The sequence below is a fragment of the Xenopus tropicalis genome, chromosome 8, assembly GCF_000004195.4.
Source record: "Xenopus tropicalis strain Nigerian chromosome 8, UCB_Xtro_10.0, whole genome shotgun sequence".
In the NCBI taxonomy this organism is placed as follows: domain Eukaryota; kingdom Metazoa; phylum Chordata; class Amphibia; order Anura; family Pipidae; genus Xenopus; species Xenopus tropicalis.
In genome coordinates, this window is record NC_030684.2 from 105,645,111 (window position 1) to 105,667,805 (window position 22,695).

The 22,695-nt window shown below is 40.1% G+C and overlaps 1 protein-coding gene across 3 annotated transcripts in view; it reads right to left on the reverse strand.

The window, feature by feature from the left end:
* Window positions 1–870: 870 nt before the first annotated feature.
* The window catches only part of mideas (mitotic deacetylase associated SANT domain protein), a 55,161-nt gene continuing 33,336 nt past the window's right edge, over window positions 871–22,695 (reverse strand). For 2 of the 3 annotated variants that reach the window (XM_012969221.3, XM_004917232.4), the window contains exons 2-13: window positions 17,335–18,879; window positions 12,246–12,533; window positions 10,161–10,506; window positions 9,427–9,496; window positions 8,558–8,691; window positions 8,014–8,117; window positions 6,622–6,697; window positions 6,240–6,328; window positions 5,520–5,672; window positions 4,759–4,947; window positions 3,133–3,311; window positions 871–2,326 (exon numbers count right to left, since the gene is read on the reverse strand). In XM_012969221.3, the coding sequence (XP_012824675.2) occupies window positions 2,086–2,326; window positions 3,133–3,311; window positions 4,759–4,947; window positions 5,520–5,672; window positions 6,240–6,328; window positions 6,622–6,697; window positions 8,014–8,117; window positions 8,558–8,691; window positions 9,427–9,496; window positions 10,161–10,506; window positions 12,246–12,533; window positions 17,335–18,708 (3,243 nt within the window). In that variant the 5' untranslated portion in view covers window positions 18,709–18,879 and the 3' untranslated portion in view covers window positions 871–2,085. The remainder of the gene's footprint in view (window positions 2,327–3,132; window positions 3,312–4,758; window positions 4,948–5,519; window positions 5,673–6,239; window positions 6,329–6,621; window positions 6,698–8,013; window positions 8,118–8,557; window positions 8,692–9,426; window positions 9,497–10,160; window positions 10,507–12,245; window positions 12,534–17,334; window positions 18,880–22,695) is intronic. The other variant, XM_002933719.5, reaches the window with a different exon arrangement.

Here is a 22,695-nt window from a genome sequence, read left to right on the forward strand (position 1 = left end):
ATAATGTACAGCATTTCTGCCCCAGTTTTCTAATGAAAACTCCAAAATGGCACAGGTTACTTGCTTGCACTATAGAAATAATGATGAGATTCTTTTGAAGGAGGAGCAGTGTTGTTCTCCTGTAGCCGTCAGGCAGCCGAATAGTCTTATTACCCCTCTGTCAAATCCATCAGCTGTCAAGCAGCTGATGGAAATTATCTGGTGTGCAATCAATTTGCACCATGCCAACTGGGCATGATTCAGATGATTCATTACAATACATAGGTATATTGGTGTGTATTCTTACCATAAATGTTCGGTGCTTCAGTAGTGACACCAGAAAGCTGAAAAACTGATTGTTCACCAATCTCTTTATATCTCCCATATTCAATTTCTGCTCACATCCGTCACCATTAAAATGCTCAAAAGAATACCAATAGTCACAGACTGCAGCCTGCCTGCTGCCCAGCTTTCCCTTCACTCCATATCTGCCCCAAAGCTTGATTCTGTTTCTTCCAAGTGTACCTTTTTGTTATCATAGGGGAAGCAACACTCCTGTAGAATGAAAGTGGCGGTGTCACATGGGGCCCAATGATGGCACAAAAGGAGCTAATGATATTATCTGCTGACACAGGCCCATTGCCCTGGTTGTGATCGAAACCAACACCTGGAGACTTACATGGGATAATACTTGCTGGTGAGAAAAAAAGGGAGTGATAGGAACCCTAAGCCGAAGTTCAAACTACAAACTTATAAATACACACGTTTGTCACATTTGTGCAGTCCATCCACAGGATCCTTCTGTGGTTGAATAAAAGGCTGAGTTGTTTATTGTATGCTTTCTATTACAAATTATTATGCATCCTGTTCATTGCAACAACGACTCAGAAATTGTGATAATTACAGACTTTTTTTTTTATTGTGGCCATAAAAAAATAATTCAAAATATAACAAAATGTATTTAAGCAGCACACAGTATACAGATGTGGACTCCAACATTCTGCAGCACCCGCCCTCATTTCTGATTGGGTTTGGTTGCAACTCCCAAGCGCATATGAGCTGTTCAGTAATGGAAAGGACTGCTGCGAGTTGAAGCCTCCAAGTGATTATTATGGTATATATACTGAATCCCTTCTGTATTGCTTGTCAAAGCTACCAATTATAACTGAAAAGTGTTAGAATACTGTTGATTTTTGAACATCTGCTGTCGCAGTTCCTAACAATGCAATTTTCAGCGGACTGTGACGCAGATCAAGAACGTAAGGCAGTTATCGATTACCAGTTATCAATAGCCACCGGCTTCCAGAGGTCACACCAACACATTGCACTGCAATGGTTAGAAAGCCCTGGAGCCTCTGGTGGTGAAGAAGACAGGGAGTTTGGTCACTCAGACCAAACCCTTTTCTCACAGATTGTCTCCCAAGAATAATATAAAAAAAAAAAAAATTTATATATTTATATATATAATTCTTTATACAAAACATAAAATAGATATTGTATATACAATTTCATAGTCTCTATTTATGACCACTGCAGTTGCATTTACAGAAGAGGAAAACCAAAACAAAGCTTGTTTGCCATCGGCCACGCTGTGCAAATAGCAGCAGTGCCATAGGGGAAAGGTGGGACATAATGCCAGCTTGGTGGGTTTGTGTCTAAATGACAACACATAACTGGAGTTTTGGTTAAGAAAAAGACCTGCGATCAAGTACAAAACAGTAAATTGTGTTTTTTAGTGAAAGCTCTTGTACAAGAAAGCCTCAGTGAACAGAAACAACATGCCCAAAAACCGAAACGGGAGTTGCTGGGTTTTGTTCAAGGTGTGGCAAACTATACAGGCATAGACTAAAAAAAAACCAGTACTCTACACTCCAAAATACACAGTGGGTCTTATGAGTGTTCCCTTAATAAATACTTGTGCATAAAAAAAGTCCCAGGCTTTCTTACACATGGCTGGATGTTTGATCTGTGCAGACACAGTAGCTCATTGTGCTGAGCCAACGCCAAGGCTCTGCTGCTGCTGCTTTAAAGATTATGGGAAATAATGAAGAAGAGTAGAAAGAGGATCCAGCCTCTGGGGGAGCACCTGCTCACATCCACAACTCCTTAGATTTCTCCATCATCCGAACTGTCACAGCTCTCGCTGCTGCTACTGTCACTGCTACTGCTCTCGCTCTCACTGCTCTCTTTATACCGTGCTCTTGCTTGCAGGGCAGCCTGGGCGGCAGCTGCCGCCGCTGCTGCTGCCGCCGCCGCCGCCTCGTTTTGCCTCTGTGCTGCAGCTTTTTTCTCTTGCTCCGCATGGCTCTTCATATGGGCACTGCGGCTTTTCACTTTGAAGAATACCCTGTTAAGACCAGAAAAATGATCCATGGTAAAAAGCACATTTCAGAGAATCAGTAACAAAAAAGGAGAAAAAAAGCAATGTCTGCACGCTATGTTTTTTGTAGAAACAGAAAAGGAATTGTGAAGCAAATGTGTAATTTTTAAAGGGGAAAAAAATGACATTAAATGCTGGGGTTAGGGACAGTGGGGGTGTTTTTAAATAACCAAATAGCAGATAAATGACTTGGCTTGTTTGGGTTCAACTATTAAGTTGCCATTCTCACACTCTGCACTGAAGGCCACAGCCAGGTCACCGGCCTTCCTCTGACAGCAATCTTATAAATATCTTCTACATGTATCATTTATAACTATCACTTCATAATACACCATTTCCGGTATATCATATCCTTACAAATGGTGATATCATTAGTGATGCCATCATTTATAATCAGTGTTCAGTGGTGCAATTTTAATCACGACTTACTCAAACTTGTATGATAACAAATGATATATCCCCTGTTGTAAAATATGAGGATATTAGAAGTAACCTTGAAGTTCCATGACCTGCAAAAAAAGTACTCTGCCTTCAGCCTATTGCTTTTATTCCCTCTGTGACCTATAATATCTTTATATTTGACTATAGGGGGTCCATCATTTATTTAAAGCAAATTAAAAAATGTGTTTCTGCTTGGCAATGAGTGGTACTAATCACTAGGCCACGTCTTGGTGATCTTAGATTTTGTCATCAACATGTACTCACTATATTTTGAAACTCTGTTTTTGTCCCCAAATAAATACAAAATACAGTATTAATCACTTTATTCTCACCTGCCACATTTTTTGCAAGGGAAAGTGCCTTCCTGCTCCGGGGGCTTGTTTTGGACCTCCGGTTTTTTGGTGCATTCTGGTGAAAACTTATTTCTTGGTCGCCTTCCTCTTGCTTTGGAAGAGTGATCTGCCACCCTTGTGTTTGACTCCTGGTTTCTCAGGATTAGAGTATCGTTTACCTAGAGTAAAATTGCAGATGACAGGTCAGGGATCAAGGTGCTAAACATCAATAAGAAATTATTTACTACATTGCAGGATTGTTCAGGAAAACCATACATAGATTGCACACCCAGTGGTTTCCATAGGTACAGGTTACAGCGATACAGACTATAATTCATAGGAATGTGCCACTATCACTAGTACTGCAGGAGTCATTCTGCCACTCTCACTGGGCTGCAATTCTCATGATCTAGCAAACAGCACTCCAACCTACTAAGGGAAAGGTGGAATAGGAATGTGCTCCCATCCTTTCATGGATGCAAGCCATCTGATTGGTAGTAATGTAAAATTTGCAGCTTTCTTACTATCTATATTCTTTGTTTTTAAAGCGGGAGTCCACATTTCTATTAACTTTTTATGGTAAAAAAAAATATCCTATTCTATTGATCTTGCTACAGAAAAAGCTTTAAATATCAGTTTATTAAAATTATTACTTTTGATAAAGTATCTTCCTATTAGGCCCTCTCCTATTCTTATTCCAGTCTCTCAAACCACTGTCTGGCTGCTAAGGTAAATCAGATAGCTGCTGAAATTCCAAACTGGAGAGTGCTTAACAAAAATCACAAATAAAAAATGAAGACCAACTGCAGATAATCACAGACGATCATTACATCTACAGGATGCTAAAATTAATTTAAAGGTGACCTAGCCCTTTACAGAAAGCACATCTGCCTTGCAGAGCTGGGGTCCTGCATTTGGCCACTACCTGCAAGTTGTCTGTATGATCTCCCCATGTCTGCATGGCTTTACACCCTACAGGCAGGTTAACCAATTTCTGATTGACCCTACTGTGTATAAATGAGATTGGATGCTTACACGCTAAGGTTCATTGGGACAGGGACTGATGTGAAAGATGTATAAACTGTAACAGCACAGCATAAATGTGTCTGAGCTATATAAATATCAGATGAGAATAATGCAAACAAAAAGCAGCCACTGGCCCTGTGTTGTTCTACAAATATTATTTTGCCTGTGATTTGTCAATGCTGCCCTCTATCAGATAGCTTGCAGTACTGCAGTTTTTTCCATTTACTTTACAAAAAACTCCAAATGGTATGAAAAGCTTGTGTAGGTTTCTACAGAGAAAGCAAAAGTTCTGCAGAGCCTGATTCTACCCATACTGCAGCCAAGCAAAAGCCTCCTGAGCTTTTTGGACAGACAAGAACAGAATATATCTTCCCTTTAAGAAAACCCCCAAGTGCTTTGTCTATTTATACCATATTGGTTATAGTGTGTGGATATGTGCTGATAGGCATCCTTTAAATCTATATAGGTAAAGAATTTTATATTTTTAAGTCTAAAGTTGGACGTACATGGGCTTATTTTACTTATTTCAGCTGCTGATGAGTCCTTTTAGACAGACAGATTCGAATTATAACCAAAGAGTTATTTAGCTAAAAGTCTTACCGTTTCACTGGCTTCAAGCGTTTGGGTGACCTTAGTTGTTGGGGGCATCTTCTCTTCCTCCTCCAACTCATTACAATTCACTTGTATCTTGGTCTCCTCCAACCCCTTATCTGCAGTTAATTCTTCTGCTGTTCTCTCTACTAGCAACTCTCTTCTGGGAGGGATAACAGGTGGTATTCGATGAGAGCTCTTTTGGACAGAAAATATTTGACAATAACTTTTTTTGACAGAGGCTGGTATTTTCTATTCAAGCAGAATCATCCTAACATGCATCCATTCTTGAATCAAATATACAAGTTCTTTATTTCATAGTGAAAATGATGTGAAATAAAGCACTTAAATATTTGATTAAAGAAAGCACTTTGGCAATTATTAAGCATACTAACTAGTGCAAGTGCCTGAAAGACCAAATGAGTTGGGGACCTAAGTATCACACATATAACAAATAATGAGCAGACAATTCCATGTTTTAGGAGACAAACCTTCCTTTGCCAGGGTTCTCACCCCTGAAAACGGTCTGTTTTGGGGGTGGGGGTCCCCGAAAAAGGGAAAATTTTAATTTTTAGATCTTCATATTTCATATGGAGAAAATAAAATTAGTTTACCTTCCTCTGGATCACCTAGCAGTTAGCCAGGTTTCTTTTTAGACAAAAAGAATGAAGCTAGATGGACGTGTGTCTTTTGGGAATCTGTTACTTTATACTATATGTTAAAATGCCAACATATTTTGTATATTTTGAATTGATGAATTAATGGTGTACCTTTATATTAATCTCAGAATCTTCCCTTGGGTTTTTCTCGTCTGCTACAGGCTCAGCATCTCCAAAGATCAACATTCCATTGCGGCCAATTTTCACCTGCTTTTTGTAGGTATAGTAGAACTCAACGCACTGAGCCACAGTCTTTGTCTTTATCTGCAAGAGCCAAGAATTGAATACAGAATGTTCAACTAGTTTGTGCTTTATGTAGAGCACATATCATGCAAAAATTATTTCCCCCATGGGAGGTGTGGGATAATAGGGCTTGTAGTCTGGGAGAACAATAATACTATGAAGAAAACTTCTATTGCAAGCTCTATGCCTCCTGTTCTGGGAAGGAGCTACTGGCAAGGGTGGCCATGTTGGGGTCCTTGTATGCTCAAAATGAGTCAGTACCCCAGCTCAGTCATTATGCACATGCATGGGACACATGAATGAGGGATGTGCCAGCCAATCTTACATCATACACATGCGCAAAATTAGCAAGCTGGGGCACTTGCACAGTACACATGAGTTTGCCCCACTGTGGCCGTCCATGGCAAGAGCTCCCTCTCACAGGCGGTGTAGTGCTCACGGGGAGAGTGTTTTTTCATAAAATACAATGATTTCAATTCATCTATTAAACTTCCAGTAAGGGAATCAATTTTTGCATGATAGCCTTTAAATCAATGGAATTCAAGCTTCTATTGGTAATTATGAACAAAATGTGAGCCCGAAACATACCAGTTTCTGTACCAGCAGAAAGTCTTTTTTGTAAATTGCCATTCCTTTGTTAAAAAGCCTTTTCTCTTCAACAGACCATCTATCTGATCCTGCATAGATAACAATTATATGGTTACTAAAGAACAAATGAACAGCGAAAAAAACATGCCTTTGCGTGGATACAGCACTAGAAAGAATAAGGTGCTTAACGGTCAGTGAAAGCACAAGTTGTATGGGGGATAGGACTGGCTCAGTATTTCATATGGCAACTATGTTAAGTAACCTTAGACACCCACCCATCCACTAGCTTACGGATAGGCAACTTTGGACACCCAAGCTGATGCAGAAGTACAACTCCTCGATCAGCAGAATGCAGTGACCCAGACACTAAAGGAGTTATTACCTGAGTAATGATAATTACAAAGAGGATGATTTCTACTTCGGTTGGGTTTTTTCAGAAGCAGCTGGCCCAGAGCAGCCTAAATAGGAAAAAGATATAGAGAATAAGGAAAACCTCGCACAAGAGTAATGGGTGCACAATATGTGAATGATACAATTATAAATGAAATAAAAAGAACACAATGGTACTGGCACACCACACATGCCCAGTTCCAATCTGTTTTTTTTTTTTTTTTTTTTATAATCTTTTTATTTATCAGTTTTACATTTACACATTACATAGTAACAGTATCGGTGACATGGGTTACAATGTCTCTGATCCGGGTTGTTGGGTGATATCGGTGGTTGTAGTTCGTAAGTTCCAATCTGTTTTAATGAGTGTACATGTTCATTGGCGTTTTTTAATAAAGCTTGTTAAAAAAAAAAAAGGCAGGTCAGGTAGGAGGGGCTATGCGCACGTGCGCATTTGGGACATATACCGAGTGCTCGATGACGCCACCCGGCAAAATGGCCGCCGGGTGACAAGCGAAACGGCGAAAAAACTAATGTGGCGGTGCAGGTTGTAGGAAGAGGTTGAGGGAGCGATATTTATGCTGGTGAGGTGGGGGTAAGGCGCCCTTGGCATTAGACCTGATTAAAGTCAGCATTGACATCTCCTTTAATGTTCTATTGACGGCTGGTATTTCTTAATGTGGTAGCTGGGCTAGCAAAGTGTAACAAATTCCGGAGAGTAACAATTCAAAAGAACCACCATCAAAGAACTGCCTACAAAAATGTCACATTGATTCTACTTGTACAAGATACGAGCTTGATTGTTACATTTAGAATCAATGTGACGTTTTTGTAGGCAGTTCTTTGATGGTGGTTCTTTTACACTTTGCTAGCCCAGATACCACATTAAGAAATAGCAGCCGGCAATAGAACATTAAGTTGGTCTGTTTGTGACCCTGTTTAAAACTCATAGGTACTAAGATTGCCTGTCATTTTAACTCTTGATTTTTTATCATTCATTTACTTTTTTTTTTTCTTTCTTTTTTAAATTGTGGTTTTTAATCAGATTAAATAAAGATTTATTTTATACTTACGTGGTGTAAGAGAAAAATTGCCAGCGCTTAGGTTGCCTTTAAAAATAATAATACTTACGTGGTGTGCCAGTACCACTGTGTTCTTTCTATTTCATTTATAAATAGTTAAATTCTAATAATGCGTCTTTTTCCTATGTGGATAGAAAGGCTAGAAAATACTGTGTCTCTTTCTGAAGTAAATCAGATGGGAGGGCTATGAGACTGCATGGTACAGATTGGTTTATGAGCAATTTTTACAGCCAAACAATATAATAACACAAATGTATTCAAACTCAATTCAGCATTGTTTGTAGAAAACCTTGGCCACTCACCAGAACATTTCCCTTGGTCTCGTGAAGATAATGAAGTGCCAGCTCTTGATTGGTGCCTCCTCCTGGCAGGATACTGGAACAAGCTGCTGTAAGTAGCTCTTCCACTATTGCACAAAAAGCAAGCATTAATCGCATTTAGTATTTATTTAAACTGTGCCAGCAAGTTACACATCCCTTTATAAAAAGCATGTTTCAATAACTAAACCGACATTGTGACAACTTATCCTAACACTGACAGTCAGTCTACCGGTCCTTTCCTTACAGGTCACTAATTAAAAGGATGCTGTATTTATCCAACATATTCCTTATGTGGTTGGGATATGACAACTTCCCACAGCACTTGCTGCGTAATAGAACTTAGCACTGGGTTGGTAGGCCTTGCAACCTGGACATAATACAAGTTTCCATGTTACACAAAGTCCATCCTGTCCTGTCTGTAGATTACAGAACATACTATGTTAAAAATAAGGAAAACAGAAATGGAATGAAGTTGTCACTAAATAGAATCTGTTTTAGTTTTCTAGTCGCTGTGTCCTCTGCTCACCTTTCCCTTGGTTGTTGCCAGATTCGTCCCATGGTTGCCACACTAGATTTGCTTTCTGTTCGTCATGTGTGGCTGAACTTCGGTGTCTAAGATCTGGAATTTCTGCTTGGAACCGTGAGCCAATATTAATACGCCTGAAATAACATCAAAACAAGAATACATTTCAGGCCCTTGTAAACTGATAAGATGCTTCCATGCCTAGCCCTCTGCAAGGCTGCCTACATATGACAAATTTAACCTAGCAGAGGGTTCAAACTGAACCACATTTCATATCGGTACAACAGACAGCATATAATATTGTGGGCAGGAGTTGCCTTTACTTAGCAGTATAATGTAGGATGTGTGATAGCTTTAATATCAGACCAAGTGAAATTGCAGAAAACACAGCCTAGTCAAAATAGCTTTGTAAATAGATGTAAAGTCTGCACTTTTCTTTTTACATTTGTTCAGAGGCGTAACTACAGAGGAAGCAGCCCCTGTGGGCCCAGCGCCTAGTAACATCTAGTTATGCCATTAATGCCACTGCATGTTACATTCCCAATTAAACCACTGCTGGTGCATGGCAATTGTCATCTAACATCAGAGGCTCCTTTTCCACAGGTCAACAAATAAAAGAGGACTATTAAGATGAAAGTGTTTGTTTTGTTACTTGATTTTCTGAATAAACTTGTGATCATCAAATGGTTTTAATGTTGGTGTTTTTAACATGGTATTTATTAATCAGCACACTGACTGTTACGGAAAGTATCCCTTTAGCATGCAGGGGACAGTGGGGCTGCTTGACCTGAAGCTGAAGAAAAGTTCCAGCTCTCAGAATACTTATATAAAATAATAGTGTAAAGTCAAAGCAGTTGCTACAACAGACTTACGGCTCTATGCTAACTGGGGTGGCTTCTCCCATCGCTGTGAGCAAAGGCGGCATGTCATCCACACTATCTGCTGGAAAAAGATGGTACACCTGTTACACATTGCAATACAAAAATACTAACACGTAGTAAGTAGTAGTATAAAATGGCCAATTCTAAGCAACTTTTCAACTGGTCTTCATTTTTTTTGACTAGCGACTCCTTCCAACTTTCAATGGGGGTCACTTACCCCAGCAGCTGAAAAACTATTGCTCTCTGAAGGTACAACTTTACTGTTATTGTTACTTTGTATTCATTATTTTTCTATTCAGGCCCTCTTCTATTCATACACCTCTCATTCAAACCACTCCCTAGTTGCTAAAATTATTTGAAGCAACCAGATAACTGCATGAACCATACATGGACCGTATTCTTTCTATAGCTCTATGTAGGAGAGTTTCATCAAGAGAGATATTGAGGAGATGAGCTACCATTTGCTAAGTGTAAAAAGGACATGTAATGTATTTAAAATAAAATTAAAAAAAATGATGGCTACAGTGAGTGAAGCAGGGTTTTTAGTAATGGTCGTAAGAATGTGGCCCAATTAATATTTCAGCAATCTGGGTACAAAATATTAACCACAGTTTGAGAACAGAAAAATTCCAAATTCAGGTGCTAATAATTGTTCCCCAATGTTCTTTCTTGTCCCACTGTTCCCTTCCTGCACCATGTACACCGAATGGAGTGAAAACACTTACTCGATCTCAGCAGAGTCCGTGTGCTGCTCTTGGGTGTGACTGGTGGAGGCATTCCTTGGGTGCTGGCCGATATGATAGCATTGAAGTACAGTCCTGAGCCCTCACGTACAGGACTGAGTATGGGTGGGGGGGTGTAAGGTGGCAGTTCAAAGTTTCTGTCACACGGGTGATCAGGAACCCGTACAGGTGATCTAAGGTGGCTTTGGTATGGGGTAATGTTGGAATATAGGACAGGGACAATAAAGGTGCCAGGTTTAGGAGGAATAAACAGAGGTTCAGGTCTAGGTCGCTGCTTTGGTTTTCTGGACAGGGTTTCCCCTTCGGATAATGGAGAAGCTTCATTTTTCTTTAAAAAAAAAAAAAAAAAAAAGTGGCAAAACTATTATTATATTATAGAGACACACATACACACATACATACATACATACATACATACATACATAAATTCCGGAAAGAAGGTACCGCTCGCACAGGACTTAGAAATCCATTATAGAGATTTTATTAAGGAGACATGACGACTGACGTTTCGGCTGTAACACCAGCCTTTGTCAAAGTTACATACAGAACTGTGAATAGACCTTATATACAGTGTTTGACGGGAAACCACAGGGTTACTAGATGAGCTAGTACAAAATAAACTATACTAGATGAGCTTGTACAAAATAACTAGCTCATCTAGTAACCCTGTGATTGAATATTGGCAATCACGACAACTCCAAGTTATGTTTAGAAACTAATATACTTTCGGAGATTCACCTTAGCACCCTGTTTTTTCCTTTCCCGTTTGTCCTTTATCTGTTTGATCAGTCTGTATGTTTATTCGCATATCTTACTCTACTCACTAAATCAGCCCATGTTCCCGTGTGATGTGCTTTATTTGGAATGTCCACTTATTCGTGTGTAGGGATGGGTGGGTTTATTTACACAGGGTGGTTTGATGTCATCACGTCTTGATGTGGGGGGTGTCCTTCACATATACGTTACTGTCTGTTGGTTTCCCGCCAAACACTGTATATAAGGTCTATTCACAGTTCTGTATGTAACTTTGACAAAGGCTGGTGTTACAGCCGAAACGTCAGTCGTCATGTCTCCTTAATAAAATCTCTATAATGGATTTCTAAGTCCTGTGCGAGCGGTACCTTCTTTCCGGAATTCGTATACCTTGTTTTGGGACTGCACCCAGGCATACACATACACACACACACACACACACACACACGCACGAAGGGTAGGTAATGAAACAAAATTACCAGTCCAAAGATATCTGCTCTGTATAATATTGGCTCCTTAAAGGAACAGTAACACCAAAAAATGAAAGTGTATAAAAGTAACTAAAATATAATGTGCTGCTGCCCTGCACTGGTAAAAGTTGTGTGTTTACTTCAGAAAGTCTACTATAATTTATATAAATAAGCTGCTGAGTAGCCATGGAGGCAGCCATTCAAAGGAGAAAAGGCACAGGTACATAGCAGATAACAGATAAAACACTATTGTATTCTACAGAACTTGTCTGTTATCTGCTATGTAACCTGTGCCTTTTCTCCTTTTTTCCAGCTTGAATGGCTGCCCCCATGGCTACACAGCAGCTTATCATATAAATTATAGTAGTGTTACTGTAGCAAACACACCAATTTAACCAGTGCAGGGCAACAGTACATTATATTTTAGTTACTTTTATACACTTTCATTTTTTTGGTGTTACTGTTCCTTTAATGCAAAGTGCAAAAATTGCTGCAGCTTGTGCAAAGGAGGGGTTTGTTTATACAGAACTCACTTTTGGCATTAAAGAAGTTCTGGGGGAGGATTCCATTTGTGTTATAAAATACCAATTAGGAAAGCTGTATATAGGCAATATGTCCAACCTACAGCAGTCCAGGTGTCTTAATCTCCTCCAACGTGGGTGACAAAAGGTCTGACGTTTCCTTGCCACCGACATTAATGTAGATTAATGTAGGAAAACACATGTATCACAAAATAGCCCAAGGTTGCCTCGCAAGTGTGATGCTTGGATTTAAATGTTACGGCATGTTTCCAAATTCAGCTCTATACCCTGAATGTGTTACAGTAGAAGGGATTATACCTTACCAGTGCTGATGCTTCGCTTAGATTTGTTTGTCCAGCTCTATTCCGTGTCACTATCACAGATGGCATAGATGCTGAGGAGTCTCTTTCAGAGCCTGCGGTCTTTTCCATCTTTGCATCTTCTCCCTTTTCTTTCCCAGGTTCCATCCTCACCGGTACAGAGACAGGCATTACTAGAGGTCTCAAGTCACCATCTCCTCTATTCCTCTTGTTGGTCGGAGGTCCTGCAAAGTCCACACTGACTCTTGATTCCTGGCTCTTCTTCTTATCCCCCGATGTATCTGCATCCAGCTGTGCATCAAAAAAGGGAGTTTAGAGAGCGACAAATGAGATTTAGAGCCGACACTTTCAAACAACATTTAAATCCTTTTGGTCTAGCCACTTGCACTCCTTGGCTCCAATGTTCTTATCCTTCCACAGAACACTATGTGATTTGCATTGACCTCCAAACAGCCACCCTCGATTTGAGTGTATGCCTGCCAAAGGCATGTACAGGAAAGAACATGGTCATCATTTCACCTTCAGATGTGGCATTGCTTTTCACATAGACATTTATCATTTAAAGTTATAGTATATTATGGCTTCCCAGGTCTCTCACAAACCAAAGCTTAGCCTCTGAAAAAGCAGCAGAAGCCATAAAAAAATAATTAAAATAAATTCTAATCCGAGTCTACCCTCAATTCTGATCCCTGCATTGCCTACTTATATTTCCATAATAAAATTCCTTAGTCATTAGAAACATCTAAGAAAGCTCTTTTAATTTACCACACCCTACAGTTTATTGGGGTGAATGGACCCACCTAAATGAAAGAGAGCTGCCGCACTTAAAGATTTGCTAGTGGTACCCATACACAAAGTTAGGAAAGTCAAAGTAGGGGCTGTGCAAAGGCTGCAAGTATAAATCACGCCAATGCAAGGATACTTTCTCCTGCATGCTATTCTTTTTGTCTGGACTCCAGCCAAAGACATGCGAGAACTCATCCCGTTCACATGCTTTCCACTGAAGTGTGTTCCACTCCTGCATCTAATTATAGTTTTGAAGAGCTTTAGTCATGACCCTTAGAAGAAACTGAACACAGAGTAACAGGCATTTGCTAATGGCCAGTAACTCCAAAAAGTTAATACTTATTGAAAGTAACCATCTTATTGGTATGTGAGGTTTCTATCAACGATGTGTAAAATGCAATTAGACTCCTGTTTGCCACCATTTATCCAACAGTATTCAAAAATATTTATCTTGCCACAGGTCGTAGATCCCTCCATGTATCCTCTGCAAACATCTATCCATCCATTTATTTATTTTATTTTTTTTAGGCCAATATTAATCCAAGGTTCCAGTGCAGCTAGGCCTGGTAAGTCATTTTTTAGGGACAAATTTAGCCCTGTCTCTGATTTTGTGCGACGTGGCCAAGCTATTATTGGTTGTTTAGATAACTGCCTGTGGCAATTGTCTATTTTGCCTTAAGATGAAACTACATTTTATATGTTTTTCAGACTCTGTGCGGGTTTCAAATTATCGTCCCAACATTTTTTTAGCATGCCGATCAGTTGTTTAGTCGTTTGGACAGGTAAGAAAATTTTAGATAACCATAAAATCTGTGCATGTATTGTATCTGGAAATATTCTTGGGTGACCTACAATGTCAGATTGTTGTCAGGTAATTATTAATGGTCAGAACACGCTCCTTTAATCCTACAATTTCAATCTGAATGTTAGTTTTAGATCATTGCATTTTAACCTTGGAAAAAGACTAAAACCTGATTGTGCATGGCCACCTTAAGCACACAAAATTGATGTTCTGTTGCCACGGTAGAGAGCAAAACAGAAGCTGCACATACAAGGTGCATTATACAAGTGTATGTTTTGGGAGGAGAAGGTTTCCCTTCGTCCCTGTGGCATCTGCACCACCACTAACAGATGTTCTCAATTGCCAGCCATGTGAAGGTAAAATTCAGATGCATGTAAAATACTGAATCTACGGTGGCAGCCAGGTATCAGTGGATGTGTGATTCTCTCATCCCTCCAATGACAGGATTTAGGCATTTTTTGTTTTAAAGGTTTTGTTTTTTTACTTGCCTATATTTTTGTCAGTAGCAATAGAGGTATTGCTGCTAGTACTGTTGTGAATATAACATATGTATTACCACACATTCTTTTTACTGCCACTTATGTGGCCCAGTCAGGATAAAGAATATTTGTTCCATTTAATCAAGCCCTGTTTAAGCAGAGTGTAACAGTGTATAGTTTGTGGCCTAGGTTACATAGAAGTACTCTATTGTTTCTCCTTTACATCTGAATTAACATGTAATTGTAGTCATTTCCTTGCTCAGTGAGATCTGGTTATGAGTAATCCTTATAATTCTGTGTCATTGACTGTAGCCAGAGATATTCAGGAACTCCCTAAGAACAGAGGTCTGAGTCAGTTAATATAAAGATTACGTCAGTTGCCAATGAGCCTATTTTGTATTCTGCCTGCCTTGTGTTTATCCCTTTAATGTCCAAGGATGTTCTTAATGCGTTTGCCAGGACAGGTGTGGTGTGTAGGACAGTGGTACAAAGGGTTACATGAAAATACCATTTACTTGCGAACCATAGGAATCACAGGTAAAACCAAAGCTATTTTGGGGCACTTTTTTGCCTACAATTAACAAAATCCCGCTCGGGCAACTGTGCATTGTGTGCCACTGTGCTTAACATCTTTTATTTTAGAACACTATTTCTATTATAGCCCACAATTAAATGTAACCAGAGTTTGTTTCTAATGCAGAATTGTATTGTTGCATTGTCTACAGCTAACAATCTGGATAACATGGATCTATTATTTTACTGTAGAGGTTAAAGGTCAGTTGGCAAAGCTTCTGTTAGCAAAACTACAAGCAATGGTTCCTCCAGTATTACTGAGTGGACTGTGAAATCTGAATAGAAAATAATTTGAGTTTGAGCTTATTATGTAGGAAATGTACTAGTTCCGTTATTCCTAAGGTCTCCTATATTATATGGTCTGGTATTTGGTTGAAATGGCGTGCAATTTGATAGTTCCACTGGTGTCCATATGTTTGCAATACTATAGGCTTTAATTGTGTTTCCAAAGGAAGCCTGGGTGCCACCAGAAGTGCAAATCCACAAGCTGCCCTGCCAAGTACTGAAGTAGTTTTTGAAGTTAGGAAGGCTAGTCTTACTCTGCACCATGGAGCCTGCATGATGACTGACTTCATCAGTCTTGGTTTGTTGTTTGGCCATAATAGGGACTGCAGCAATTTGTCTCTTATAAAACCATTTGTTTGACACAGACAAGGATTTATAACAACGGCAGAGAAAAAGGATTATGACTAGCGGTACCTTGCCAACTAAAGGGAGAGTTAGCTTAATCCAAGTTTTTTTGTTTTTTTTTTTATTTTTTTTAATGACACGGTCAAAGTTTTGTATGAGATTACCTGTTTTATCTGTGGAAACAATAATACCCTTATATCTCCTTTCTTTAAAAACCATTACAGTTGGATGTTATCTATTGATAGAATGTTTGATTTGTTTCACTTCAGTTTTAAACAAGGTAAATATATTAAAATCTAGTGCTCCACTGGGGTTCAAGGAATATACCAAAATGCCATTTCCATGTCGAAAAAACCTCTCTATCCCACCACACAACCTTAGACCCCCTTATTTCAGGCCTATACCTAATTATAGAAGCCACAGGTTCTGTGGTAAGGGGAAAAGCAAGGGGAAATAGGAAAACCCTTCCTATAGTCCCCCTAATGAGCTAAATAAGTCTAAAAGGGGCCATACATAGGCTGATAACAGCTGGTCTTATTGTGTATAAGGATCCCGCTGGCCTGCCCAATATCTGTGCGTAAACCATAAAGATATCAGTTGGACAGGTTTTGAACCCGTTGGATGAAGAGTACATCAATGCATTGTTGCAGTCCTCGTCTGACAGGCCTCGGTAAACTTTAGAGCATGATTCGATTTGTTGGCCCCTAGGCCAACGACTGGATAAGCCAGATTTGGCTGTGCACATGGGTCTAACCGGGCCCAAATCTGCTTGTTTGTGCAACCTTGGCAAACTCCTTGTGAAACTCCTAAATAAACTCTGGTGCAACTAAATGCCTTCTAACCAATTAAAGTCCACTTATGTCCAACAAAATGGACACAATCTTAAAATCTATTTGGTCAGCTGTAGCATCATGCTGTGGGGATGCAGTAGCAGGGACTGTTACCACGGGCAAGATGCATATAGCTAAATACAGGAATAAAAAGTTTCAGTCTTCAAAAGGCCTAATCCTGGGCCAGAAGTTTAACTTCCAGCAGGACAATGACCCCCAAACACAAAGCCAAAGCTACACTGTGGTGGTTTAAACTAGGAACATGAATGTCATAAACTAGACATACATTAGAGAATCACTAGAGATCAACTCATTTAGTACACTTGGAAAAGGAGTGAATCTTTGCTGATCAAACTGGGCTGATCCTACTATTAATGAGACAAAGCGATCCGCGCCCAAATACTTTCTCTCTGAAGCGGCCAAGTTGGCAGCACTTATCCCATATATGGTCCTCACCAAATGAAAAATCTGTGCCAAAAATTCTGTTCACTAATGGTCTCTGTCCAGCCTGATAGAGCCAGAGCAATTGGGCTAAAAACAATAGGCAAAGATTGCAGTACTCAAAAGCTAAAGAAACACCAAACACTAACAGCTGTAATTGCAACAAAAGTTAGTTCTACTCAGGGGGGGTTAATATACATGCAAACAACCAATGTCAGCATTTGTAAGTAACTTTTGTCACAACTAATAGTGCAGTATACATGTTATATATATATTGAATTAAGTTAATTCATTTAGAATGTGCAGTATCATTCAGTGTTATTCTCCAAACACTTATTCACATTGTTTAAGTCACAGCTTTTAAAAAAATATTATGTCTAAGATTCAAAATAAATGGTATGGTGGACATGACTGAATGACAACTGTAGAGCATAGGCTACTCTGCACTTGTTACTCATATTCCTCAGACCTTGTGTTTTCTGAGCTTCTCAAAAAAAATAAAATGCATCAACAAATCATAAAGACTGACATGCAACTGATATTTGCCTTACCTTAGTGTTTTGAAGAGATGGCAGTTCAGATGCCTTCTGGGCCAGAGTAAACAAATTGGCTTCCTGGGATATACGGCGTCGCCGTCTTATAGTCTGGATCACGCCGCCAGTACCTCCAGCAAGAGGGTCATTTTTTTCTGGCCCACTTTGATCAATTAGAGGCTGCATTTCCCCTGCTCTACCATTCTGAGGCAGAGGCGCCTTATCTAGTTCAGGGAGATGACCACAGATTTTGTCCTGAGTTATTATTTGGGTATCCCTTGGCATTTGCTGGTATCCCCTCTTGTAAGGCTCATGTGCCTCTACTTGATGTTGTACTGCATGCTCATAAGGATTTTGTATGTACTGATTCGTTACTTGAGGCTGAGCGATCCCCAAAGGGGCTAATGGTGGGAGGCCTTCTTTAGAAAGTCTGCGTGACCTCCTTGGTAAAGGAATCTGAGCCTTGGGCAGCACGGTCTGCTGGTTGTGCTCTGCAACAACATTTGTGTATTCCTGTGATGCAGGAGCAAGCTGAGTCTGGCTTATCACGTGCATCTTCTGCTGTGCCACCCCATGAGGCTGGCCCATAGGGACAGCTGGCTGAATGCCATAGGTTGCCTGCTGTTGCTGGGTTGGATAAAAGTTCTCAAACAGTTGCATCTGAGGTAGAGCTGTCTGCTGTTTCTGCTGGGAGGCAAAAGCAGCATTAGAGGAGGCATTAGGAAACACATGGAACAGTTCAGAAAGAGCTTGTTTCTGGCCTTGGTGTCCAAATGCCATTTGAAAAGGCTGCAAAGACAATTGCTGTGTTTGCCGTTGCTGTATTTGCTGCTGCTGCTGCTGCTGAGCCTGTAAAACAGAGTTTAAATGAGCCTGCTGTTGCGCAAGCGTATGTTGCTCCAATTGGGCTTTCTGAGACATCATCTGTTGCAAAGCATCCCCATACATATCTGACTGAGACACTCCCACTGCTTTGTCCTGGCTCCTCTTTTGTGGCTCATGATGGTTGTAATAAGAAGAAACCATGGTGACACCATATCCGCCTGGGTTTCTCGGCCACATAGAAGCAGGCTGAGCTTGCCAGGTAGGGTCAGTTCTTTCAGATACATTCCATTTACCAGGAACTTGCTGCTGATTCGCTCTCATAGCATCAGGCCTTTCCTGGGTATACATAACTGTGTTAAGCATATTGCTAGAAGGAGCAGAAGCGAGGCCGTCCACCTTGGAAAAATCTGTAGCCTGAGGAACTGGCGGCCTAACTGCGGTCCCATAAAACTGCTGCTCTTTCACCTGAGGCAGTTTACTTGCAACCGGAGGGGCCTGCTCGTTGAAGAACGTAATTCTCTTTCCTGTTCTCTTATTTGAAGCCTTCTGCTGAGGCTGCAGATTCATGGTAATCAACACACATGTAAACCTTGGAGATTTCTCCTCGGCAGTAAGTGAGAGGACAGAAATAACTTTAAAAGTAGCAGGTTCCCAGAAAGGGGCGGAGGTATGTACTGTTCCTCAGATCCTGCTAGATTCAGCAGTGTGAAAACATTTAACTCTCCAAATGATGGGATTCTGCAACACAAAATCAGAACACCATTTAATATTTTGCATTACTATACAAACACTAAGCAACTGCAGAACATGAGGCCATGTTAACTAGGTAATAGAAATTGTAGATCTTTGTGTTTGCAGTCTTCCATTTTGAGCCATTTTCCCTGAATTGTGGGAACACTTTCAGGTTATGCAAACCTTATGTAAATCATTCGATAAAATGGCACACACGCAGTTTAGCATTTTATTCAGAATCTGTTGGTTGATGCTGACAAAGCGCTCAGTTATACAGTTATGTCTTTTCTGGTTTCCCAGTCACCTTGCCCACATCTGATGCCTACCCAGCTAGATGGTTGACAGCAGTGGAGAAAACAGTGTCCACCACTTTGGATGCAATTCAATGGAAAGCAAGCGTTTTGTCAGAAAGGACCGTCTGCCACTGTTCCATGTGATTCAGTCATGGTGCTTTTATCTGACAGAAATGAGCAGTGACAGACAGAAATGGATGTTTTGACCATGGCAGTTATATTTTCCAGTGTGCCATTAAATAGGGAACAACAGAAGAGTAAATATGGCCCCCTGTGCTCTGCCTAAACCTTCTAGCACTGACTCTAGCACCACTCCGCCAAGCTGATATTTCTCATAAGAAAAGCATAATGTTCAGCCAGCCCAACAGGTCTGATGCTAAACTGGCTGGTGTAGTGAACAACATAGTCATTTCCATGCATTAAGGACTTTAGGGGGCTATGAACAACCAAAGTCTACTTCCCGTAAAGCACCACCTCATTAAAGAAGTGGTTTTCAAACTTTAAGACCATTGCTCTGTTAGAGGTCCAAACTATGTGGGCTGCGCTCAGCTCATTACAATGTTCCAGAGGTGTAAAAATATTGATATTACTGCCCATTTACACATTGTTTCAATAATAGCTAGAACAGCAAAATTGGCGTTAACCCCTAAATCTTAGCTTAACTGACAAAAGTTGATCTTCCAGCATTCAACCCATCGCTAGTCTTTAGGATGGGCATCCACCAGCCATCTCACAGGCCCCCTAGTGGGGTGAGGGGCAGCCCCACAGTTTGGAAACTATGGCATAAGAGCAACACACAGCAACTTCTGTATCTATAAGGCTTTGTGCTATGGTCTATAAAGTGGCACCAGTGGTGATGGAATGTTGACCAGTGTCATTTTCTGCAATGATTCTGCAAGTAAACCCTTTGGTTATTAACCAGTTCAAGCACAAGCTGTATCACATGGTGTGTGGCAGCCAACTGGAAGCAAGCATGCATGGCACCAAAGTGTGATGTAACTCTTAAGTGCCATATATGCTTGATTCTAGTTGGCGCTAGGTGTGCTGCAAAGACTGTGCACGTGGTGGCTGTACAGATTTTTTAAAGTATACTGGGCTGGGATATCTGAGCCAGAGCAGCAAACTGGAACCTTAATAATCATAAGGAAAATTATATTACATTGAAAGTTGGAATATTGTCCTTGAATGAGGTGACTTTACTTTTTAACTCAACAATTAGGAGGGCCAAATACTAAAGAGAATGCAAATCCATCCCCTTACAGGAATAATATGCCGAAAGGCAGGGCTGAGACAAGGCTAACAACTTCTCTGAACTAAAGTTCCCAGCATTCCGCAGCAGTAAGCAAAAAAAAAAAACAAAAAACCCAGATCCTGCTAAAACAAGAAACTATGAACCTGATGAAATAGAAGATACTGCCCCTTGAGCAGCAGGACAGGGTCACTGGGTGCATATTATAGAATCATCACTAAGATAAAAGGAGTAGGACAAACAAATATATTACAGTGGCAACTAAGACGAAAAAGTAATGTTCATGAGCTACTTCTAAGAATTAGCCAGTTTCCATGGAGACTATCCCTCAACCAAAAAATGCATTAACACTGTGGGTGCTGGATATTTAATATTGACTGTTTTTATATATAGTCATAAATATTGATGCATCGTTTACTATGTTGCCAAAAAGCAGACAGTGCCATATTCAGGACCCAGTCACAATTTGCTGTGCAACGTATGTATATGTCAAGAGTACAGGGGGGTTGATAAAAGCTGCTGTTTCGACCCTTCCGGACCAAACTTATCGGCCTGTGTACGAGTACCTCTGATATAGATGGCAACCCTATATTGGAGTGCACTGCGGTATAAATGCAGGAGAATTCAGAGAAGGCTCAGAAAATTCTGCACAAAAGCTCAACAATAGAGTCGGAAATGCAAATTACCATGCATTGTACCGAACAAGGCAAAAAAAATAAATAAATCCTGTTGCCTAATGTACACAAATGGAAGTAAAATATTTCACATATTAACATGTATGGTCATGTCTTTTAATTATATTGCACGGTGACTATGCACGGACTGTAGGGTTTGCCTGCACAAAAAACTATAGCAACACCCTTTTTACACAACAGGGAAAGCCAGTTTGGCAGCTGCCAGTGCCTAGGCCTTTCTGTATTGCAGGGTGTTAGCCCATAGGCCTCAAAAGTGGGTCATGGAGCAGTGTCTGACATATATCCTGACAATGTGCAACTAGGATATTCTTGGTTTTTTAGTACAGGTATGGGATCCCTTATCTGGAAACCCGTTATCCAGAAAGTTCTGAATTATGGAGAGGCCATTTCCCATAGATTCCATTACAAGCAAACAATTCTAATTTTTAAAAATGATTTCCTTTTTCCTCTATAATAATTAAACAGTACCTTGTACTTGATCCCAACTAAGGTATAATTAATCCTTATTGGAGGCAAAACAAGCCTATTGGGTTTATTCAGTATTGAAATAATTTTTAGCAGATCCAAATCCAAATTACGGAAAGATCCCTTATCCCTCATCTTAAAACCCCAGGTCCCAAGCATTCTGGATAACAGGTCCCATACGTGTATGGTGGAATTCTCTAGTATTTAATATTAGTTTCATAACAGTACAGAGTTAAACCATGCCATAGCAAAACAGCACTGCTTAGACTAATTTGTGTACTTCAGCAGGTGTAGCCATGTATAGACAGGAAAGCATTGATCATTTGTGCTAGACTGCACAGAATTTAAAATTATAAATATTATTTTACATCAATTTATTTTAACTGGTAAACATATATACACACTTTTTAAACATTCAATTCATAGTAATTATTGACCCCATTATTTAAATCTATAAAGAATTGTAGGGATTAAATCCCTAAATCAGCAAGTTATGCTCTGTCAGTGAATATTGTGGTGACCATACTACCTTATATTAATACCTTGGTGCTATGCAAGTACTGCCTTTCTCTGCTTTGCTAAATAAACATTTGTAATCTGGTTAAGAACCAGCTTCCCAAATCCTGTTTGTGCAGGTGACTGGTGTAGTTTACCAACACCTCTCCCTTTTCCCACTTACTAATGTGAGGGCCCAGCTGGAAGAGAGACTCCAATATAATCCATGCTCTGTGTTTGCCAAGCTAGTACTGGAGCCTGGGATAAAATAGGGTTACAGTATTAGAGTAGCATATTAAAACTCACATAAGCACTACATACAAACAAAACTTAACTCATGTGACACAAGTAACATCATTTAGGGGCATAATTATTTGTAAAATGTTCACACCAAAAAACAGTATAAAATTCAGTGCAAAAGAAGTTTGTGGCATTCTGCTTGTGGGTAAGGTAATGCACTACAATGTCTGGGATTAAGGTCTTTATTGTTCCTTTTCTGCCCTGATCTTACCGGCAACTCTTTGGTTAATGCGTTGATTGTCCATTTGTTGCAATGGCCCTGCTTGACCATGTACATAGCAGGGTTGGGGTCGGCAGTGGTTGTAATTCTGGTAGGGTTGCCACC